The sequence below is a fragment of the Sparus aurata genome, chromosome 11 (genome assembly GCF_900880675.1).
Source record: "Sparus aurata chromosome 11, fSpaAur1.1, whole genome shotgun sequence".
In the NCBI taxonomy this organism is placed as follows: Eukaryota; Metazoa; Chordata; class Actinopteri; order Spariformes; family Sparidae; genus Sparus; species Sparus aurata.
This window is the reverse complement of record NC_044197.1, coordinates 20497248-20517073: the sequence shown is the minus strand read 5'-3', so window position 1 is coordinate 20517073 and position 19826 is coordinate 20497248. Positions and strand designations below refer to the sequence as shown.

Genomic DNA, 19826 nt, shown 5'->3' with positions numbered 1-19826 from the left:
GATGTAGCAGTGAGTTCTCTAAATTTGACGAGCTCTAAGCTTTTAGTGTATTAGATGAACTCAAAAGGTGTCAATTATTTTCCTATTGAACAGAAAAATACAACCATACACCCTCTGAATTAAAGTTTATCCCTTTTATCAAACTAAAATGGGCTTAAATGCCTCATTAACCCATTGCAAAACAAAATAAAACTCACAAAATATGTCTAGGTTTTTCTTTCCACTGTTCTAGTCAGTCACCAGGCGATATGCTGCCTTCTACTTAGTTGGACTGACCTTTGACAGGTGCCTAATTCTTACACATTGCCCCCTTTAAGGTAGCTGTACTCAGCTAGTACTGTTTTCTTCAGAGAGCAAAAAAGCAGTGGTGAGATTTCAACCAGTATGAATGATCCAAACATGAGAATCAATCAAAATGTTGAGTAATGCGCAAACACAACCCTGCCAAACTTGTGTGTAGCCATGTGCATCGGTTGCAAAACCAAGGCATACACACCAGAATGTTTATTGCCACAGATTGTAATCCATGGTGAGGGATCTTTGGTGGTGTTTGTACTCTACAGGCCTGAAAGTTTGGGCCAAGTCAAGCTGATGGTTTAAACATGTTCTGAGCTGGGGTGCAGTAATCCTCCACTCCAACCGACCTCTTACTGTTGTTTCCAGAATGGCTCTAGTGAGAAGCGGGAAGTTCGTCAGTTCCAGTTCACGGCGTGGCCTGACCACGGCGTGCCAGAGTACCCCACCCCCTTCCTGGCCTTCCTCCGTAGGGTGAAGACCTGCAACCCGCCTGACGCCGGACCCATCATTGCCCACTGCAGGTCAGTAGCAATGTTTGTCTGTTAGTGTTTCTGAAATATTACTATGAGTGTTTTGTTTGAGGAGCAAAAATGAACACATGGAAGAGGTACAGAGAGCCCCCTTTGGTAACTACTATCATACATTACATAACACACATTATACAAAAACACACTCTCTTTCTTACCAGACCTCCAATCTTTTCTTTTCTTCATTGGTCACATCATCTTTCTTTTAAAGGCATCTCTTTTATCTGAGCTTTTATTATCTCCACCTCTGTCTCTTTTTTTTCCCTCCCTGTGAAAAGCCTCACAGTAATCCCTTCCCATCTTTCTTGCTTCTCACTTTTTTTTTTTTTTTTTTGCTCCTTAGCCTTTCCTCCTTTTACAAGCGATATTTCTCAAATGGCTTATTCAAATTGAAACCTTCCTCTTTGTCAAGATAAGACGACTTCGGCGAGTCCAAAGCGCTACACAATAAAACTGAAATTTGACAGCCTGCTTCGCTCAGTATCCATCACTGTCCTGTTGTTAGTCTATCTGTCATTTTTAGTTGCTTCTGTGCTCTCTCCACAGCCTCTCTCTGTTTTCCTTTCCTACTAAATTATTTAAAATGTAACGCTAACAAATCCATAAGCATTACTGAACAACATAATCACCTCATGAATTAATATTTACCACAAATTACAGCTAAATGTGTCAAGCACTTAGTACTAAAGAATAAATATTCAAAGCGACGGCACCCTGAGAAAATAAGAGCGGGGAAAGGGGAAATTGATTTCTATTGAACAAACCTCTTAAACCTCCTCTTCCCTCTCTTTCCTCAGTGCGGGTGTCGGCCGGACAGGTTGCTTCATCGTCATCGACGCCATGCTTGAGCGCATCAAGCATGAGAAGACGGTGGACATTTACGGCCACGTGACGCTGATGCGCTCACAGCGGAACTACATGGTGCAGACGGAGGACCAGTACAGCTTCATTCACGACGCACTGCTGGAGGCGGTGGCCTGCGGCAACACTGAGGTGGCTGCCCGGAGCCTCTATTCCTACATCCAGAAGCTGGCCCAGGTGGAGAGCGGCGAGCACGTCACCGGCATGGAGCTAGAGTTCAAGGTAGATTGCTGTGCATTGTCATGACTGAACAGAGCAGCATTTAAGCTCAATCCCTTTCGTCTCTCCACGATGATACATGATAAACCATGACATGACGTGTTTTAGATTCACTAGATTAACAGGAGTAGACTGCTTACAGTTTTTCGCAGGTGACCCCATTTTGAGATTTGACAAATACAGGCGGCAATTAAAATTGAAATGCACCTGGCAGATTGAGCTGATCTGAAGCCAAGTCGGTTCAAACAACGCAGAAATGTTAGATCAGTGTCTGCACTAACTTTTTACTCTTTGGACTTAATGGTAGCTAAATAATGCAGACAAAAAAACGTAAGTAATATGAGTTCTGTCACCTCCTCTTATGCAACTGTAAGCCTTTTAAGCCAGATTTCTCTTCCAGGAAGTTATTTTGGATGCAAATCCATTTTCCGAGTTTTTGCTCTTCATCATTATTTGCAGTGAGTAATGATTTTAGAAAAACAGCTGTGTTTCTGGCAAGAAACTGAAACTAAATGAGGAGAATGGGAAGCCATAAAATGGATGATTACAGAAGCTGATTGGGGGAACTTATAGAGTAACATCTCAGTCGAGTGTAGATGCAGTTTACTGCAAATCCTTGAGTTAGATTAGAGGCAGTTCGTGAGGTTTATTTCAGCTTGTTGCTCAAGACATAATGGAAACAAGTTAAACAAAGCATATGACACTGTAAGCTTAAAGAGTTAATAGTTCGAGATAAAGACGCTTCTCTTGAACATGTAATACCTTTCAGCCCCAGGTAAGGAATATAGATTACAGCAGTCTTATTTACATTTCAGCTATTTGTCAGCTCATACTGTACCTGCTGTCCACGTAATAGGATCTCATATGGACTAGAAAGCAAATCTCCTTTACGTACTTGAGCCTCACTTCAATAACTTAATCACTTAGATACACAGTATTTGAATTATTATTGTATTTGTTGCAAAAGCTACCAAATGGGAATATGGAGCCCTTCACTGTGTGGCCACAGTGTTCATTTTGCAGGATTTGGAATAATATGCTTGAGCAAAGAAATTGGGTTTAATCTAGTCTGCACAAGATGAAGGATTTTGGCGGAAAGCAGCATGGATTTGAGTTGAGGTGGGAGTTGAAAGAAGGTATGCTTTCTTTGAGAAATTCATAACAAAGCTAGTATGTGAGGATGGACAGCCAGGTATAGTGTTTACAGAAATCTGCATTAAAGATCTTTACAGTCATCAGCTTATAAACTCAACTCAGCTTCGGCTCCAGCGAGTATCTGCTGACCTTGAATTGCACACTCACTCTCAAATCATCTATCATCTTTCCATCGCCATTCACCAACACAGCCCCCCTGCCAAGAAACAATAATAGTGCTGGTGTACTTCGACCCTTTTTTTTTTTTTCTTTTACTCACTGGCGCATGACGGTGATGGAATCTCCATCGCCATCTGTAACAGGGATAATGCTGAGCTGGCGTCAGGAGTCAAACGGGGATTAATAACGTCCACAATACAGTCAGGATAGAGAAGAGAGGTGTGTGCGTGAAGACGGGTGGGGGAGCTAAGTAATTAATACTTGATGATGACAAATGGAGGTGGATGGCAGGGCAAGTGGAGGGAGGAACGTTTGGCTAATGAACAAAGGGAGGACTGTATGCTAACTTGGCACTAAGGAAGTGATTCGACAGAATGCCTCACTACGGGGACGGGTGAGAGGGTATTGTCATTCTCAGGTGGGAAACGGTGTCGTGCAGAGTTAAGTTGTGACTGGTGGGATTCATGGGGATTTGAGCCGGGAGAGTGAACCAAGGAGGGGGACTCGTCGTGAAGTTGTCAGGGCAGTTTCTTTCTAGCATATGCACATGAATACTGAGCACGTTCAGGAAAAGATTTATGCACATTACAGGGCGTGCAAGGGAAGTATTTCGGCAACATCCAAAACATCCAAATCAGAACATGGATGGGGAAAAAAAAGAGCTACTGGGCTACTGGGATCCATGTGAAATTAAACAGCGAAGGACTGATTTGGAATTCAGCAGCATGAGTTTTAATTGGGATCCGAATGCAAACAAGGAGAGAAATGATCCGCTGTTTTCAATAAAAATGATGCTGACAGATTACAGGAACTTCTCAAGGCATCGTTTGGCATTGAAGCCACATAAGAGGCATCCGGCAGTACAGTTTACTGGGGCAGCTGCTTGATGATGTATACAATCAAACATTTATAGTGTTTTGCTTGGTAATGGCAGGTAAAGATTGGGATAATCACAATTTTGTAAGCCCCATGTTCTGACATATAACACCAAATGTGATTATTCTTGCTGTGCAGAAATATGCTAAATGCCTAAATACCTTCCAAGCGAAAATGTAAACTGGAAAGGAGCTTGTAACCGAGACCTGAGGTACCGTGCCTCTCTGACCTGTTGGGTGACAGGTTGCCAGATCTGGCCCCTTTCCCTGCACCCTCTGCGATGTTCAGCGTTGTAGCTTAGGGGCCTCTTTAGCATTGCCAGGCCACCTCAAGCCCTTCCAGGTGCCTTTGTGAAACATAGATCAAAGGGAGGACAGTAGCAAGGGATGAAGGGAAGGGAGGAGGAGGAGGAGGAGGAGAAGGACTGGATGAACTCCAAGTGGCTGCCGACACGGAGCTACTTGTGCTATAAAGGAATTAGAGAGAAAGACTGATAGGAGAAGGTGTTGATGTTCACACTTAGATTCAAAGGGAAACACTTTCACATTGACAGACAAGGATTCCAGGAAATAAACCTGCGCTCACGCCTTTTTTTTCTTATGGGGGGGGGGTCAGGTGCAACTCATCTCTCTCCCCTCCCTCCATTGATGATGCTAGTGTCTTCACTGGGCCAATGCTTCTCTCTGTCTGAAAAGGGCCTTAAACTGTCTGATTGGGGTGTCTCCCATTTGCAGGCGACGCAAACAAGCAAGCACACGCACACAAATTCTTTCTTCAGACACTGAAACCAAGAGGAAGCGATCGCAGGACTTCCTGACCCACAAACTCCCTCCGAGGTCCCTATGACGATGATGATGTTGCAGTACAGCTTTTCATTTTGATCATTAGGCTGTGTGTGTGTGTGTGTGTGTGTGTGTGCGTGGGTGTGTGTGTGTGTGTGTGTGTTTGTCTTTCTGAACACCCCTGTGTGAGTTTATGTTTTATGCACACATACCACGCTGCCATTATCAAAGGCACTGGTGACCCAGTTCTAGACGAGTTTTCAGTTTCATACAGACTCGATCCAGAGGCTTGTTAGTCGGGGTGTATGGCATATTTTCCATCGCTGAAACTGACCCTGCAGGACCCCACAAGTTGCAAAAGGGGATAAAGTTTTTGAATTGCTTTCTGATAAATATATTGTTGATAAGCAATGCCCCTTTGAAGCTGCCTGTCACTGGTAAAGCAGATTAGATTGGGTGTGCTTTATTACTTTTTGTCACTCATATTCTCCTCTCTTGATCTGTCTCGCACCTGCCCTCCCCTCCCCTCCCCTCCATCTTTTTCTTCCCAATTCTCCTACTTTTGTCATCCACTCCTGTCTTTCTTCCCCCTTTCTCTTTTCATGCCTCCTCTCCTTTCTGTATCTACTGTTGCTTCTGCCAATTAATTCCCTCTTTGCCTTACCACTACACTTTCTCTTCATCCTCTTCCTCCTCCATACCTTTTACTCCACACTTCTGCATTTTTTCACCTCTCTCTCTGTGTGTTCCTTCCTTTCATTCCTCCAGCGTTTGGCCAACTCCAAAGCCCACACGTCGCGCTTCATCAGTGCCAACCTTCCCTGCAACAAGTTCAAGAATCGGCTGGTCAACATCATGCCCTACGAGACCACGCGCGTCTGCCTGCAGCCAATCAGAGGCCTGGAAGGGTCCGACTACATCAATTCTAGCTTCATTGATGGATACAGGTAAGACGAGCAGTGAGATCGCAGGGAACATTTCCAAGAAACAAATTTGATTGTACATGATATGTTAATGTTTATCCCTGAGAGGTTAAACTCTGATTAAAATGCGTAGTGAAGGTACTGTAGATGAGGATATGATTTAAATGTGAGAGGAAGATGCCTAATTCAAACAGCAAAATAATACATGTTGTTTTTTTTGTCTTCACACTCCCCAGGGTGAAATCACTTAGTTTTGTTCAAGAATGTATTAAGTATCACCAAGAACTCTTTAAGTGTTTTTGCAGCAGTTATATTAAAATGGCTGATTCATTTTACAGGCCAACGTAAATGTTTTCTAATAAAGTTTCTCTGAATATAGGCAACAGAAGGCCTACATTGCAACGCAAGGCCCTTTGGCAGAGACTACAGAAGACTTCTGGAGAATGCTCTGGGAGAACAACTCCACTATTGTAGTCATGTTGACCAAACTGAGAGAGATGGGACGGGTAGGACATGAACACACCTGGACACAAGAATTTCATTCATGTTATTTACTCCACTTTATGGATGGACATTCTTTTGTCATTATATGAGGTAAAAAGGGGTTGTCCCTCCTTTTTTCCTAAACAGGAAAAGTGTCACCAGTACTGGCCAGCGGAGCGCTCTGCCAGGTACCAGTACTTCGTGGTTGATCCCATGGCGGAGTACAACATGCCCCAGTACATCCTCCGAGAGTTCAAGGTCACAGACGCCAGGGTAAGACTTACCTGAGGGTGTCAACATGATGACCTCTTAACATAGTAATTACAAGAATATGTTCAGGAAAGGTTTTGGAGCGATGCTGTAAAATATGTATTCAGTATATTTAGGTGGGTAACACATGTTTCAAATACTTGACAACATTATTGCTGCTTATTTTTAATCAGAGCAATCTAAAACATCAGTAGTAAATATTACACCTTCAATATCAGCCATTCAGATTCAAAGAGCTAGGGCGCTTGATAGATTCTCTATTTTATACTGAGTGTATAACATTTCAAAATACTCTTTTGTATGCAAGTGTATTGTTCATTGATAGTTGTAAACTATGCAGAAACACCAATTTCTCAATAGAATCAAAATACCAGATTGCAATGTAGCACCAAAACTAGGGTGTAATTTCCACAATTTCACTGGTGACCCTCTCTCCCCTGGAGTGCGGGGAACGCAGACGATGAAGCAGGTTAAAGAAAAGTGGGTCACATCAACACAGGAACATCACAAGTAGATTTCCTTTGTAGCTAGAGGGGTTTCCAAACAAAACCAGATATCATGATGGATTATTGTTGAAAACTACTTCATTCAAATATTAACAAGTTCACAACCACAGTCACTTTTCGTGCCCTGAGCAATACAGTTCACACTACAGTAGTTATCTTTTTAACTCAGGATTTCTTTTTTTGGTCCAATTAGGTCAGACAGTTTGAAGCAGCTGAGCTGTAGCACAGAAAAAAAACTGCTTCCTCTCTTTGCCAAAACAGGCTGACATATCCAATGATCTCCCTGCCACTGTGGCAGCTAGTTAGCAGTCGTCCTGTTGGTATTAAAAAAAATATATATACTACAGTATGTCTCTGCAAACACGCGCACACACACACACACACACACACACACGTATACAAAAACGGACACACTATCCACAGTGTGGAAATCAGACATAAATGCTGTTTAAGCAGGTTCACAATGGCCCCATATACGCACAGGCACACTAACACACTATACACATTCACACTTTTTTCTTTATACATAACCATGTGCAGTGTGCAAAATGCCTTTCTGAACACACACACATACAAATGTGCATGCAGGCTCACTTTCAGCCACATACTCCATGCTGATTTGCTGTTCTCAGCACAAATACACACCTATTTTTATATATATTTCATTTTTAACACATACTTCAGCACCACAGTATTAACAGCATATATAAACTCCCCCCGTGAACACTGCTAACACACACACACACACATACGTGTTGCAGTGTGCACTTGTCAATGGTGGGGTCTTTCAGAGGATTCTTTAAGGCGACTGAATCATCATTAAAAGCTCACCATCAGAGTAACAGAGCAAGAGAGAAGCTGATGGTACAGATGCAGGGTGGAGGTGTGGAAGAGGAGGTGTGTAGCTGTCTGTGTAGATTTGCCGTTTTTTATTACTGATACTTTATACATGTGAGGGTGTACCTAAGACGGGTTTTACCCCACATGTCATAGATTATGTCGATGTGCGTGCATGTTTATGTGTTTGCATATGTAGGTGCGCTGGCACCGGCGTGTTCGCGTGTACGTCGCATGCCTTTGCACAGTAATAGCAGAGACTCCACGCCTCAACACTCACATCTCGCGAGCCAGTCACGTATTTAATCACACAATTTGACACGCCGCGTGGGCCCTCAGGTTGTGTGTTAAATTTTCCTCTCTCCCCCCCCCCCCTTCTCTTTCTTCAGCGCGCTCGGTTTATTGTGTTGTCGTCTTTGCCCCTCTTTCACTTTTAATCCCCCTGCTGAGGCAAAATGTTTTTTGAGATGCAAAACAAAGGCGACAGAAGAAAGAAAACATGCAATGCGTCATAAAACAGGGGGAGAGACATGAGATGAGGCACAAAGAGAGTCGCTACATGGAGCTTAACTTATTACAATCCCAATCACTGTATTTTTCAAGTACAATAAATGTACATGAATACATCTTGGCAGCGTCGATGCCAAAACACATCAACAGCTAAGATGGCAGGTGCACACTGGCACACGGGACAACAGGACATTCAGAGCACGAGGATTCAAAAGACAGATTATGTATATCCCGACACACAATGGCTGCACATGTTGTACATTTAGCATTCAGTCACCGTCTGTATTAAGCATGCTAGCAGTGGAGGGGAGATGGTAGCTTACGGCAAAAACCAGAATGAATGAATAAGAATGTGGCGCAGCCGCCATGACAACACCCATGATGAATATAGAGCCTGAGGTTTACATCAACACATTTACTATTAGCTCATACGATGTTTGTCATTTTTTGACACGGCGTAACAGCAGAAGAAACCTCTTTAGGAATTCCATTGTTAGTTTTTACGAGGCCATTTAATCATCATTGAAGCCTTTCGTGGTCACTGCCAAATGAAATGTCTACATAAAGTTTTTGTAGCGTTTTTTTGCATACACCATCCTGACGTGGTGCTATTTTTCGTTCCCATACATATCCATTGTGTAAGTGCTTGCTATACTGGATGATACCTTGAAAGCAGGGAAAAATTAACTACAAGCTATTTTTATACAGATGGCAGTGTGGGCAGTGTGTCAGTAATCCTCAGTTGTATGATTTATTCTTCAGTGTAGAGGAGCCCCTTCATTCACTTGATACATCTATTTCTATAACTAACAGCTGTAGTCTTTCATGTCAAACACGTATACATTTCTGTCTTGTGTGTTTTCTATGACCTGCCATTGCATTAGAGGTGTCACAATTGCAAGACACACTGGCAGGCAGGAAGTTCAACAAAAAAGTGAGATTTAATCAGCGGAAAACCAAACATCCAAAAGAGCAAAGAATGAAATGGCAGGCGACAAAAATGCAGGCAAAGGAAACTACAAATGTGATACAGAAACTGAGGGCGAACTATAAAACCACAAGGAACAAATGAGGAACACAGGAAACGCACGAGGGCCAGTAAACAGGCAAAGGAGCACAGGAGACACGTGGATGCAAGCAGGATTACAACAGGACTGACGTGGCAACGAGAACAGATGAACTAACAAAGTGTGAGGGGACAACACAGGCTTAAATACAAACTCATCTAATGAGGAGATGAGGTGAAGGCGGGGAGACACTGGAAACAGGGCAGTGCTAACGAGGCTGATGTGTGACAGTTGCGGGGGGAAGATCGACCTAGAGGGGAACACAGGTTGGAAACAGAACACCAGCACCACAGGTGAGCAGGCAGTTGAAAGTGACAACAAGACAGGAGAGGATATAACCACAAAATAAAACAGGAAATAACTAGCCAATGACAAAACCATGACAAGAGGCAGAATGGATAGCTGCTTCTGGCCATTACATAGATATTGATTGTTACCTTTCTGTCTATTAACCCAATTCACTGGCTATGTGTATAATTATAAATAGTTTATCATTGTTCAGATACTCAAACAAATTTTGTTTCACACGTTATCAGAGGTGAAACTAAGTGTTTTTAAGTGTAAATTCACGTTCTTGTAAATTATCTCTGGTTCTAAAACACAATTTAGAGTAAAAAATATGTAATTTTACAGCATAACAGTACGAACAAATGGATCCCAGTTTTTTTGACAACTAATTATCAAATTGTGCCTCTCCAGTGTGAACAAATGGGACCAGAATGTGTGAGAATGACACATCATGTCGAAAGTGACAAAGTGAGAAACAACTGGAGAAATGAACACCTGGTTGTCTTAATTGCCGGTGGCATCAAGCAGACAGCTCGTCTCGGAATGCAAAGCATGCTCCACTCTGCTCACTTTCTTGAGAAATCTGAGATTGAACTATTCTCACAAGGACACATCACGCAGGTGTTGACTATGCATTATCAGACTTGACGACCCGCTCTCTCAGAATGAAGCCAATCACGTCGCTGATCATAAAACAAAAAAGCATTTAAATGTGTTCGTCTGCATTGGAAGCACCACTAAAAAAACTAGACTATAAGAATCGATACAAGATTAAATTGTTAAGACTGACATTTTGTACAGCAGGCTTGTCAATTTTTTGTTTAGTTTTTTTCATTTTCATCGTCCAATCCTACCTCCTGCTCCGTCAGTCCTTCGCTTTTGCTTCTTACCTCCATCGCTCCGCTCATCCATCAGGCCGCTGCATCGATCGCATCACAGGATTATCCTATTCAACATGGTGTCTGGGAGAAGACGCTTGTCATGGCAGATACACTATTGATTAGCTTTAACTAGGACCTACTCGTTGCTGCACAGACACACACAACCACACACACACACACACAAACTCAGCAGAGGAGAAAATAGAGACGATTGGGTTGGAGGTAGAGGAGCGGAGTTGGAGAGGAGAGGACATGCTGTGCCTTTGTTGTGAGAAGTGTGTGTTGAAAGAGACAGTTAGTGGGATGCTACCACATTGTAGATCTTGTTTTCAGTGTTGCTTAATTTGCATGTTTGTTCTTGGAAAGATCCAAAAAGTGTGGGTTGGGTGGGCGGGATTTAAACCCCAATCTCTGGCAGTAATAATGCCTCACTCTGCACTGAAGTCCCCACTAAGAAACATCAACAAAGACCCTCTCTGATCTGTTTTTTTTTTTTCCTTCTCACTGTCTTTACATAAGATTATCTTCTATCCTAACTTTATTTTCTTTCTTTTCCCAGGATGGCCAGTCCAGGACAGTAAGGCAGTTCCAGTTTACCGACTGGCCAGAGCAAGGCGTGCCTAAGTCCGGGGAGGGATTCATTGATTTCATTGGCCAGGTGCATAAAACCAAGGAGCAGTTTGGACAGGATGGACCGATATCTGTCCACTGCAGGTAAGAGGTCTCAGAGTTGCATCATATCTTCTAGACCCGCGATGCTGTTTGAAAATCATATATTATATCAACAGTGTAATATTCATCATTTGCCCTCCATAGAAAGGCTTTCGTTCTTCAAAGAGACACTGTACAATGCTTTAAGCATCAAGTCGAGATTAAATCACTCTTTAAGGTGGTTATTGTTTTGCAGCACAGCACCTCCTGCGGTGCAGCTCTAACAGCATCATCAGATACAATCCCCCCCCGCCTCTCTCCTTTTTGCCACCGCAGTATACTACCTCTGCACCTCCACAGGCCCATCTCCTCCATAATTGATAAGATTGCGGCTTGGCATTTGCAAAGAGGAGGCACATCAAATGATACAGCCATTCTTTTTGGTTTTTATGATAGCTCCGTGATGCATTTTTCATCACCTCGGGTGTAGCTTCCAAGGTAACCTTCATCATTAACTTGACATGCAGTGGACTCCGGCAGAAACTGATATTTGGCAGTGGTCATCACTAAAACGGCAGATTATTCTCATAGACGTTGAGTGGGATCTAAACAAGGCGCATCTTTTGTTGTGGGGAATCTTTGGCCGTTTTGTTTTTAGACCGCTATAGAAGAAAACAAATGTGCAGGAATCCTTTAACAAAGGCACTCACCTGTATGGGATCCATCCTATTTTTCATTGTTTGATTGGCATTCAGTAAAAAGGCTTAAGGGTACAAGTGTTCCTCTGAAAGTGATAGTGTTAACAAACAAAGGTGTTAAGACACTGAATAATTTCCTTGCTGTCTCAAAAAAACACGCTTTACTCTTGGCACAGACGAGGTGTCACTTTTTCTCAGGCGCCATGACATCATCAAACATAACATCACCTCCCCTGTATTAAAAAACAATGATGTCACCAGCCATCAAATGGGCCCCAGGGAGTTGTAAGGAGTGTCGGGGAAGCACCAATAAGACTGAGTTATTCCTCCATTCTATGAGGCCGTTAGTGGCGAGAGCGGGGAGAGCCGTCTTAAAGCAAAAGTGTCGGTGATTGCAGGAGGAATTGTGAGACTAGAGTAATGGACGAAAAAGGCTCACAGCCCATTAAACTGGACTGTAGGAGTCTCACGGCTGTGTTGCATGAACGGCAAAGGCACTCTCAACACATCTCAGTGAACTTGATTTGATTTTCGGAGCGGCGTGAGAGAATTAACACGTAACCTCTGCAGACTTCAGTGTCGCAGATGTCTTTGAAATGCGTGCTCTTCATCGGGCACTTAACTTACCTGCAGTCCCTTTTTAATGGTTTGTGTTAATTTTGTCCTTTTTATCAAGACATTTCTTAAGAGTAGGTGTCAGAATGAAGATATCTAATTTTGTAAAAGACGTTTCTCATGAATAGTGATGTCAAAAAAAAAAAAAGAAAAGAAAAATTAAGCTTGGGTTGGTGTCTTTGTCTGTCGCTGCCTCCTGCTCCTCCCTATCATCCTCCTCCTCTCCCTCCCTCCTCTTCCAGGCTTTTCATCTCCGAGTGGGAAGCTTATGCCGTCCTTTTCTCTTACTCTATCGTCTTCTGTCACCGGCCTTCCTCGTCTGTCATCTCTCTATCTTTTTTCTTAATCCTCTCTTCTCTCTCTCTCTCTCTCTCTCTCTATCTCTCTCTCTCTCTCTCTCTCTCTCTCCCCCCCTCCATCCATTCTCCCAGCCCTCCTTTCTTCCACTCCCACCCTCTTTTCTTCTTCACTCCTCTTCTCCCCTCCTCAGTCACTATCAAATAGACCCACATGCTTTTTGTCATTAATTGCCTGATTACTTCCTGTGAATGGGGACACCAAATCCTCTCAGTCTGCAGCAGCTCGGCAAGCCTTCAGATTTGGAGAGTCGATCTTCCTGGGGAGGGAGAGAGGAGAGGGGAGTGAGTTTAAGAGTCTATGTGACAAGCTGTGACCGACTCCCAGGAAGAGGCTTTGGGTGGGCTGAGAGATGCTGCAGCGTGGGGGGTTGGTAGTGGGTGGTTGTGTGCTCCACATGATTAGGCTCAATAAGGCTGTGTTCGATATCATTTAGATTTATTGTCAAATTATACAAGTTATCTTTTGTCCTGGGTCTAGCTTTGTCCTCCAACAGACACACAATTGCAGGCGCACACACACACACACACACACACACACACACACACACACCAAAAGTGTCATCCAGCAGCCGTTTCTTTCGCTCTTCCCTCAACAAAATAGCATCGGAGGCTGGGAGAAGCCCAAATAAATCTGTTGTCATATCAATTATTGTTCCATTGGTGAAGTGGAAGTCATTTCACAGAAAAGCTGCTTAGAGAGGCAGCTCTCAAGTATTTCAGGATCGGAGTTAAGACTCAGACTATATTTCTGGAGAGCAGCAGCAGGCAGACATTTTCCACACATGGGAGGGGCTTAATGAGACAAACTGTTCAGTTGTTTGTGTGCGTGACTCGTGTGTGTGTCCTTGAGGGCTCGTTTTGTGTTCGGCAGGAATGCGGACGCACATCAAAGTGGATTCACAGAGTTCCCACACGCAGATCTCTTCCTTGCTGTCATCACCATTGCGTTAGGGTTCCTTATGTTTTATAATGGTGTTTCAGGCAGTCAGAGCTGCAAGCAGGAAAAGTTCCCCAGAATGTATTTGTAGAGTAAATGAAGGATCAGAATTATTTAAAGATGGCAGTTACTTTGCAGGTCTTGGTTCGTCTAAGGTAAAGACATAAAGTGCCTACATTTTAAGGAACTAGAGAATCTCACATAGTGCAAGACACCACAGAGGAACAAATACATACTCAACAGTCAGTGACTGTATGTATAAAAGACGTACCATCCTATTAATTCAACTTGTCATTATTTGTCCCTAGTGCTGGCGTGGGCAGGACCGGCGTCTTCATCACCCTCAGCATCGTCCTGGAGCGGATGCGCTATGAAGGCGTAGTCGATATCTTCCAGACAGTGAAGATGCTCCGGACACAGAGGCCAGCTATGGTGCAGACTGAGGTCAGAGGTCACACAGACACATACAAAAACATACAGTGCTTGTATTTTTGGGGAACATTAAATTGTGCTATGCTTTAGTTTTATGTAATCTGGAGGCTAAATGCTATAAACAACAACACAACTAAAATGTCCTCTATATAGGCTTAGTCTAAAAGTAACATTAATTTGTCTCATTATCGAACTCTCGATTACTTAAAGGTGTCATGTAGAATATGGCCAGAATTTGAAGGTTGCTAATATAGTGGGCAGCACATAATGCCAGAATATAGGCGTAAAAATGTTAATTTTCTTGACATTTTGTGAGTTTATTTTGACAGGCTGACTGATTATCTTGCCAACTGCAGCAGACGTCTAAACATTTGAAATTTTCAAACTTCAAATTGTGGCCATATCTTACAAATCGTCCCTTTAAAACTCTGGTGTGAATATTTTCTGATGGGTTTTTTTTTTGTTTTTTGTTTTTCTCCCCATACAGGACGAGTACCAATTCTGCTACCACGCAGCTCTGGAGTATTTAGGAAGCTTTGATCACTATGCAACGTAAAAAGCCATCTCTTCCCCCCAGAATCCTGTCGCCCCCCCTCAACAGTCTCCTGAGCCATAGAAACTTTGAAAATTGAAACGACGACAGCAGCCGATGATTACACCATCCCTAATTCAGACACGCCAAACAGGATCTGATTGTAGATTTTTAGAGGAAGACGCCCAACCAACCAGATTAGAGTAATTCCAATCCGACCAAGAGACCCTTCGTGAGGAAAATTGCCCTTCATGTAGAAAACAAAAATCCTCATCAGGAGAGGAACCCGACGCTGTGGCTCAAGCTGTGGGGCGGGAATCGATCAAAGTGTCAGACTGCTTACCTTACCTCAAGTGTTTCAATGTGGAGGACATTGTAAACATTCGTGGACATTTCTCTTCTCAAAAATATCTTCGTGATACAACGGATAACAAGCAACAGATAATGAAGGAGAAGGCAACAGCGAAAATCAACGAGAGGCAGATGGATGTAGCCAAGACGGGGTGACTTTCGTGTTTTTTTGATATGCCTGGCTGTAAAAGGGTGTTCAAGTATTTCTATCAACACATTTTTTTGTGAGTGATAACAAGAGAAACGACCAAAATTGTGGCTGCCTGTGTGAACACAAATGGTTTTCCCCAAACTCTGGTAAGACAAAAAAAAAAAAAAAATCAAAAACAGTGGAAGCATAAGAACAATACCATCAGGCATCAAATAAACCTTTTTTGATACACTCTCCCACTAATGATATGCATAATTTGTGTGGAAAAACACTCTACTATTAAAGTATACATCACATAACTGCCTGTTCTCAAGCCCCCAGGAGCTTAGAGACGGCACTGTCAGTGGAAAGCAGCAGCACATATCTTAAGATCAGTTACTTTCATGAATTGTGAACTTGTGTAAAATCAGTATCTCAAGCCAGGTAACCACAGTGACATTGAAACATACCACAGTGTATTTAAAAAGCGCCCCAGGAGGCTCGCGTCTACGTCAACAGAGAAATCGGGGGGGGAAAAACCTCGGCTGTCCCGAGAAGCCGAGGCTGGGTCGTCTTGCGGATGGTCAAGCTGGGAGAAATGGCAACCGTGTCCCATGATTTTTTACAATCACTCCTCTCTTTGGAACCATTGCATCATGGGGCTTCGGTGTTAACATCCACCACCTTTGAACAAGAGATGAATCTGGTGGGAGAGAAGCTTTGGAACAAACGGAACAACAAAACAAGGATCGCCGCAAAGTTGGGGCTTTCTTTGTGTACAGTGACCAACGCTCATCATCATTGTTACAGACTTTTTTGTCTTATGAGGAATTATCTTTCTTTTTTGTTCTTTTGTTTTTATTTTTCTGTCAAAACCAAACATGCTGCTTATCTTGTGTATGCTGTACGTGTGACTCTTGAGAGAGAGAGAGTGGAAACTGACGAACAAAAGATGCCGGCTCTGCTAACCGCTCGCGCCCCGGCGGGCATGACTGAAAGCGCATCCACATGACAACATTGTCCACCAGTCTTTTTCCCACCTCTCCTTTTTCTTTTCCAGCCTCCTCTATAATCATCTATTTCATTGTAAAAGACACTCAAGAGTGGCGGAGGCCTGTTGCAATTACAAAGCTGTACGTTCATGTGGTTGAAAAATTGGCCTTTAGTTCCACTGTATGTGTGTTTGGTACCAGGTGGATAAACAAAGTAGTTGCTTTGGTTTTTTTGTCCTCCCGTTTTATAGATGATGTCTCTGTGGATGCCACAGCCAGACCAGGCAGCCATGTTGGATCTCAATGCCATGATGTTATAATGAAATTCTTCGGTACAAGTAAACTTGCACATCTCTAAGAACAAAAAGAAAAAAAGAAACTTGAAACAAATTCTCCAAATAAAAACTGCAGGTTGTATTTGACGCACTAATGTATATGTGTCTGATGAACAAAAAAAAAAAAAGAAAAATCAAGCTTTTGAAATCACCAGGTTTTCATTTTGAGATCAGTCTTTTTGCTATAGATGAGTGTACGGATTCCGCGGAGATGGTTGTGCACAAAAGCCAGAGCGATGGACAGAACTGTGTAATCTTTTCTTATTTCCAAAAAAGCCTTATTGTTATTGTAACATTATGAAAAACATTAATGTTGTATTATGACGACTTATTTTACATTACATAGCTGACTTTTTATTTTCCTTTTTTTGGTTTAGTTTTTTAACAGAGATGTTGTATCACATTTTTTTAAAGATTAGCAGGAAAAGAGAAAAATGCTTATTTGTTCATATTACGTTTAAAGACATTCTATTTTTTCACTGTAGAATTGTTAAGTATAACATGTCTGTGTGCACGTGTGCATATATGTATTTATGTACATATATACTGCACACTCACACATGCATATATATTTAAAAGCAGAATATAAAGATATATCCAGACACTTAGTATTAATTCAGTTCTTCTCCTCATCATCTTTTTTTTTTTTTTTTTATACCAGCCAGTGCTCATATTTGAAAATATGACAACTTTCAGTTTTGTGGGTTTTTTTTGTTTGGTTGTGTGTATGGTTTTTTTTTTTGTAATTTTAGAGACCTTGCACGTTTCTTAAAAAAAAGTCAAGGTGATATCAGTGCTTTGCCTGAATCCTCTGCCTCCACCCACCAATTTAACTTCTACCCCTGGGTAGGTCCTGTGCCGATGAGGAGATGCCATTTTAAAACCTTGTTGAGATTCTTTATTATCATTAACCTGTAGGCATTATTATATTTTTTTGTTTAGTTTTTTTCTGAGCAACTGTTGAATGATGAACTGGTCTACGAAACGTCAATCAAAAACTTCATTAATTTGTTATCCATGTCAGCCCAACTTGACATACTGTACTTTGTATGATCATGTACAGACGATGACCCTCACAGTTTTTAAGAAAAATCTTCTTTCTCTTTTTTAATTTTTTTTAATTTTTACTTTATCTTCAGACATAATGTGGTCATTCATTTTGTTAGATATCCACTATGATCTAGAATATACCTGTAAATAAACAAATATATAGATTATATGTATTTGTATCATTTGACCCTTGAGATCTTATACTTTAAGCAGGAACAGAATTACTCTGCTCATATCCAACTTCCTGGTGTTTGTAAAGCCTGTTTTCTCTCCTTCTGAAATCTTCTTTCTCCAGCCCTGCTCCCTGGTCTTTAATTACCACTCGCTTTTTTTTTTCTGCCTTTAATTTCCCCTGTTAGCAGTTAAACTGGGAAGCCGGCAAGCTCCTGCTCTCACACCTATAGCCTCAATGAGGGCATGAAATCAGCATCAGCGATCGGCTGGTGTAATTTAGCTGTGGAGAGGAAGTTAGTCTGGTCTACCTTCTAACCATTCGATTTGGTGATAAACCTTCAATTCTACATCCTGTCAATTCTCAATGTGGACAAGTACTTTTTTCCTGCTAGAGCAAAGTAGAGCGGTGTAGAAACTGCTCCTGTTTAAATAATTCCCTCTCAAATCCAATTCCAACAAACAAATAGGTTTAAAGTGCAGATTCTTAATTTCTCTGCTACTGTGAGAAACAATATACACCCCAAAGGTGTTTTTCATTCCTGAAAAGTTTCCCACAAATCCCCAGAAGGTCCCCAGCTGTCCAACTGCCTAAAATGCCAAGGTGTTGTCCATAAATATGTCATTGGCTGACGGACAAATGCAGCTACGCTTAGAGGCCATTAATAGTTCAGTTGCGACATGACATGTTGATTTATTTTCTCCCTGTTTTTTAAGCATTGTATAGAACCATACTCTGTCTTTATGTTCAGCCATGTTTCGTTGTGGGATGCAGAAAGAAATCAGGACTCAATGAAACAGAGCAGTGCGGTGCAACCAAGGGAAGACCAAGACAACCAAAAACTTGCTGCAAATTCACATTTCCAGCACGTCATTTCTGAACAGTGGGAGCTTTGAGATATTTCACAGTGAACTATAAATCCCGAACTGAAGTCTTTTGGAACTTGAGGAAAGACTGGTAAAAGTGGGCCCATGCCAAATCTGAAACAGTGGAAGTCTTTGGAAGCTTGTGCAATGTGTTACTCTTTTGACTTCATGTAAAGATGCTAGACTTTTGAAAACAGCCGGCAAAATTTACTGGAATATGTCGCAGAATATTTGGGTGAAAGGTGGGGTGGGGGGGACTAACAAAAAAAAAAAACGACACTAACAAAAGATGACATCAAAAATGAATAGAACATATACAGTACATGCAGACAAAATGAAAAAGAACCCAAACTCAGCAAAATAGTTTTTCCTTTGTATGAGGGCCAAGAGCTATCACTTTCAAACTGTTACTTCTAACTGAAACAATAATTGGTTTAAAGCCACTGTGTATGTAGATATGTTGACTTTGTATTAAAGAAATGTTGTCTGAAAACCAATCTGCCTGTGATTTTATTCCCATGTCTGATTCTGAAGGATGCCTTTGTCTAATATGCAAATAGCTTGCAAGAGTTCTGCCACTACAATACCTTCGATTGTACCAGCGCTTACTTCATCCATCATTCATTACACTTGAAAAATCTGTGCCACAAGAGCTCGCAGGACAAGTGATGAAGCACACAGATGGTGCATTTCGTCTGTTGATAGATGGCTTGATTAGCTCCCTCCTATATTTGTCCACCAGCCTCTTCACAAACATATCCCAAAGTGTCCTTAAGCCCCTCTACAGGCTTGATAAATGCCACCCAGACAGGCTGATATTGGCGCAGAGGTAAACCTTCACCTGGTGATATTTGCTCTCACATCTATCCCCGAGTGGGGCTCTTCAGATAGCTGATAACCTCAGAGTGGAATGTCTGCAAATGAATGGAAAAGACTGATACTGAAACTCCAGTTTTAGATAACCACCCTGAACTTAACGCGCAAGTATTAAGTACATAGACTTACTGGGTATCTACACCAAGATGAACATGTAAGTACAGGAGAAAGAAAGGTTAGAGAGCAAGT

At 42.1% G+C, this 19826-nt stretch overlaps 1 protein-coding gene across 10 annotated transcripts in view; it reads left to right on the top strand.

Moving 5' to 3' along the window:
* ptprsa (protein tyrosine phosphatase receptor type Sa) overlaps positions 1-19258 on the top strand; it is a 245849-nt gene extending 226591 nt beyond the window's left edge. For all 10 annotated transcript variants that reach the window (XM_030433082.1, XM_030433078.1, XM_030433080.1 and 7 more), the window contains 8 exons: positions 664-818; positions 1622-1907; positions 5645-5823; positions 6179-6305; positions 6430-6555; positions 11201-11355; positions 14210-14345; positions 14821-19258. In XM_030433082.1, the coding sequence (XP_030288942.1) occupies positions 664-818; positions 1622-1907; positions 5645-5823; positions 6179-6305; positions 6430-6555; positions 11201-11355; positions 14210-14345; positions 14821-14889 (1233 nt within the window). In that variant the 3' untranslated portion in view covers positions 14890-19258. The remainder of the gene's footprint in view (positions 1-663; positions 819-1621; positions 1908-5644; positions 5824-6178; positions 6306-6429; positions 6556-11200; positions 11356-14209; positions 14346-14820) is intronic.
* The last annotated feature ends 568 nt before the right edge of the window (positions 19259-19826 follow it).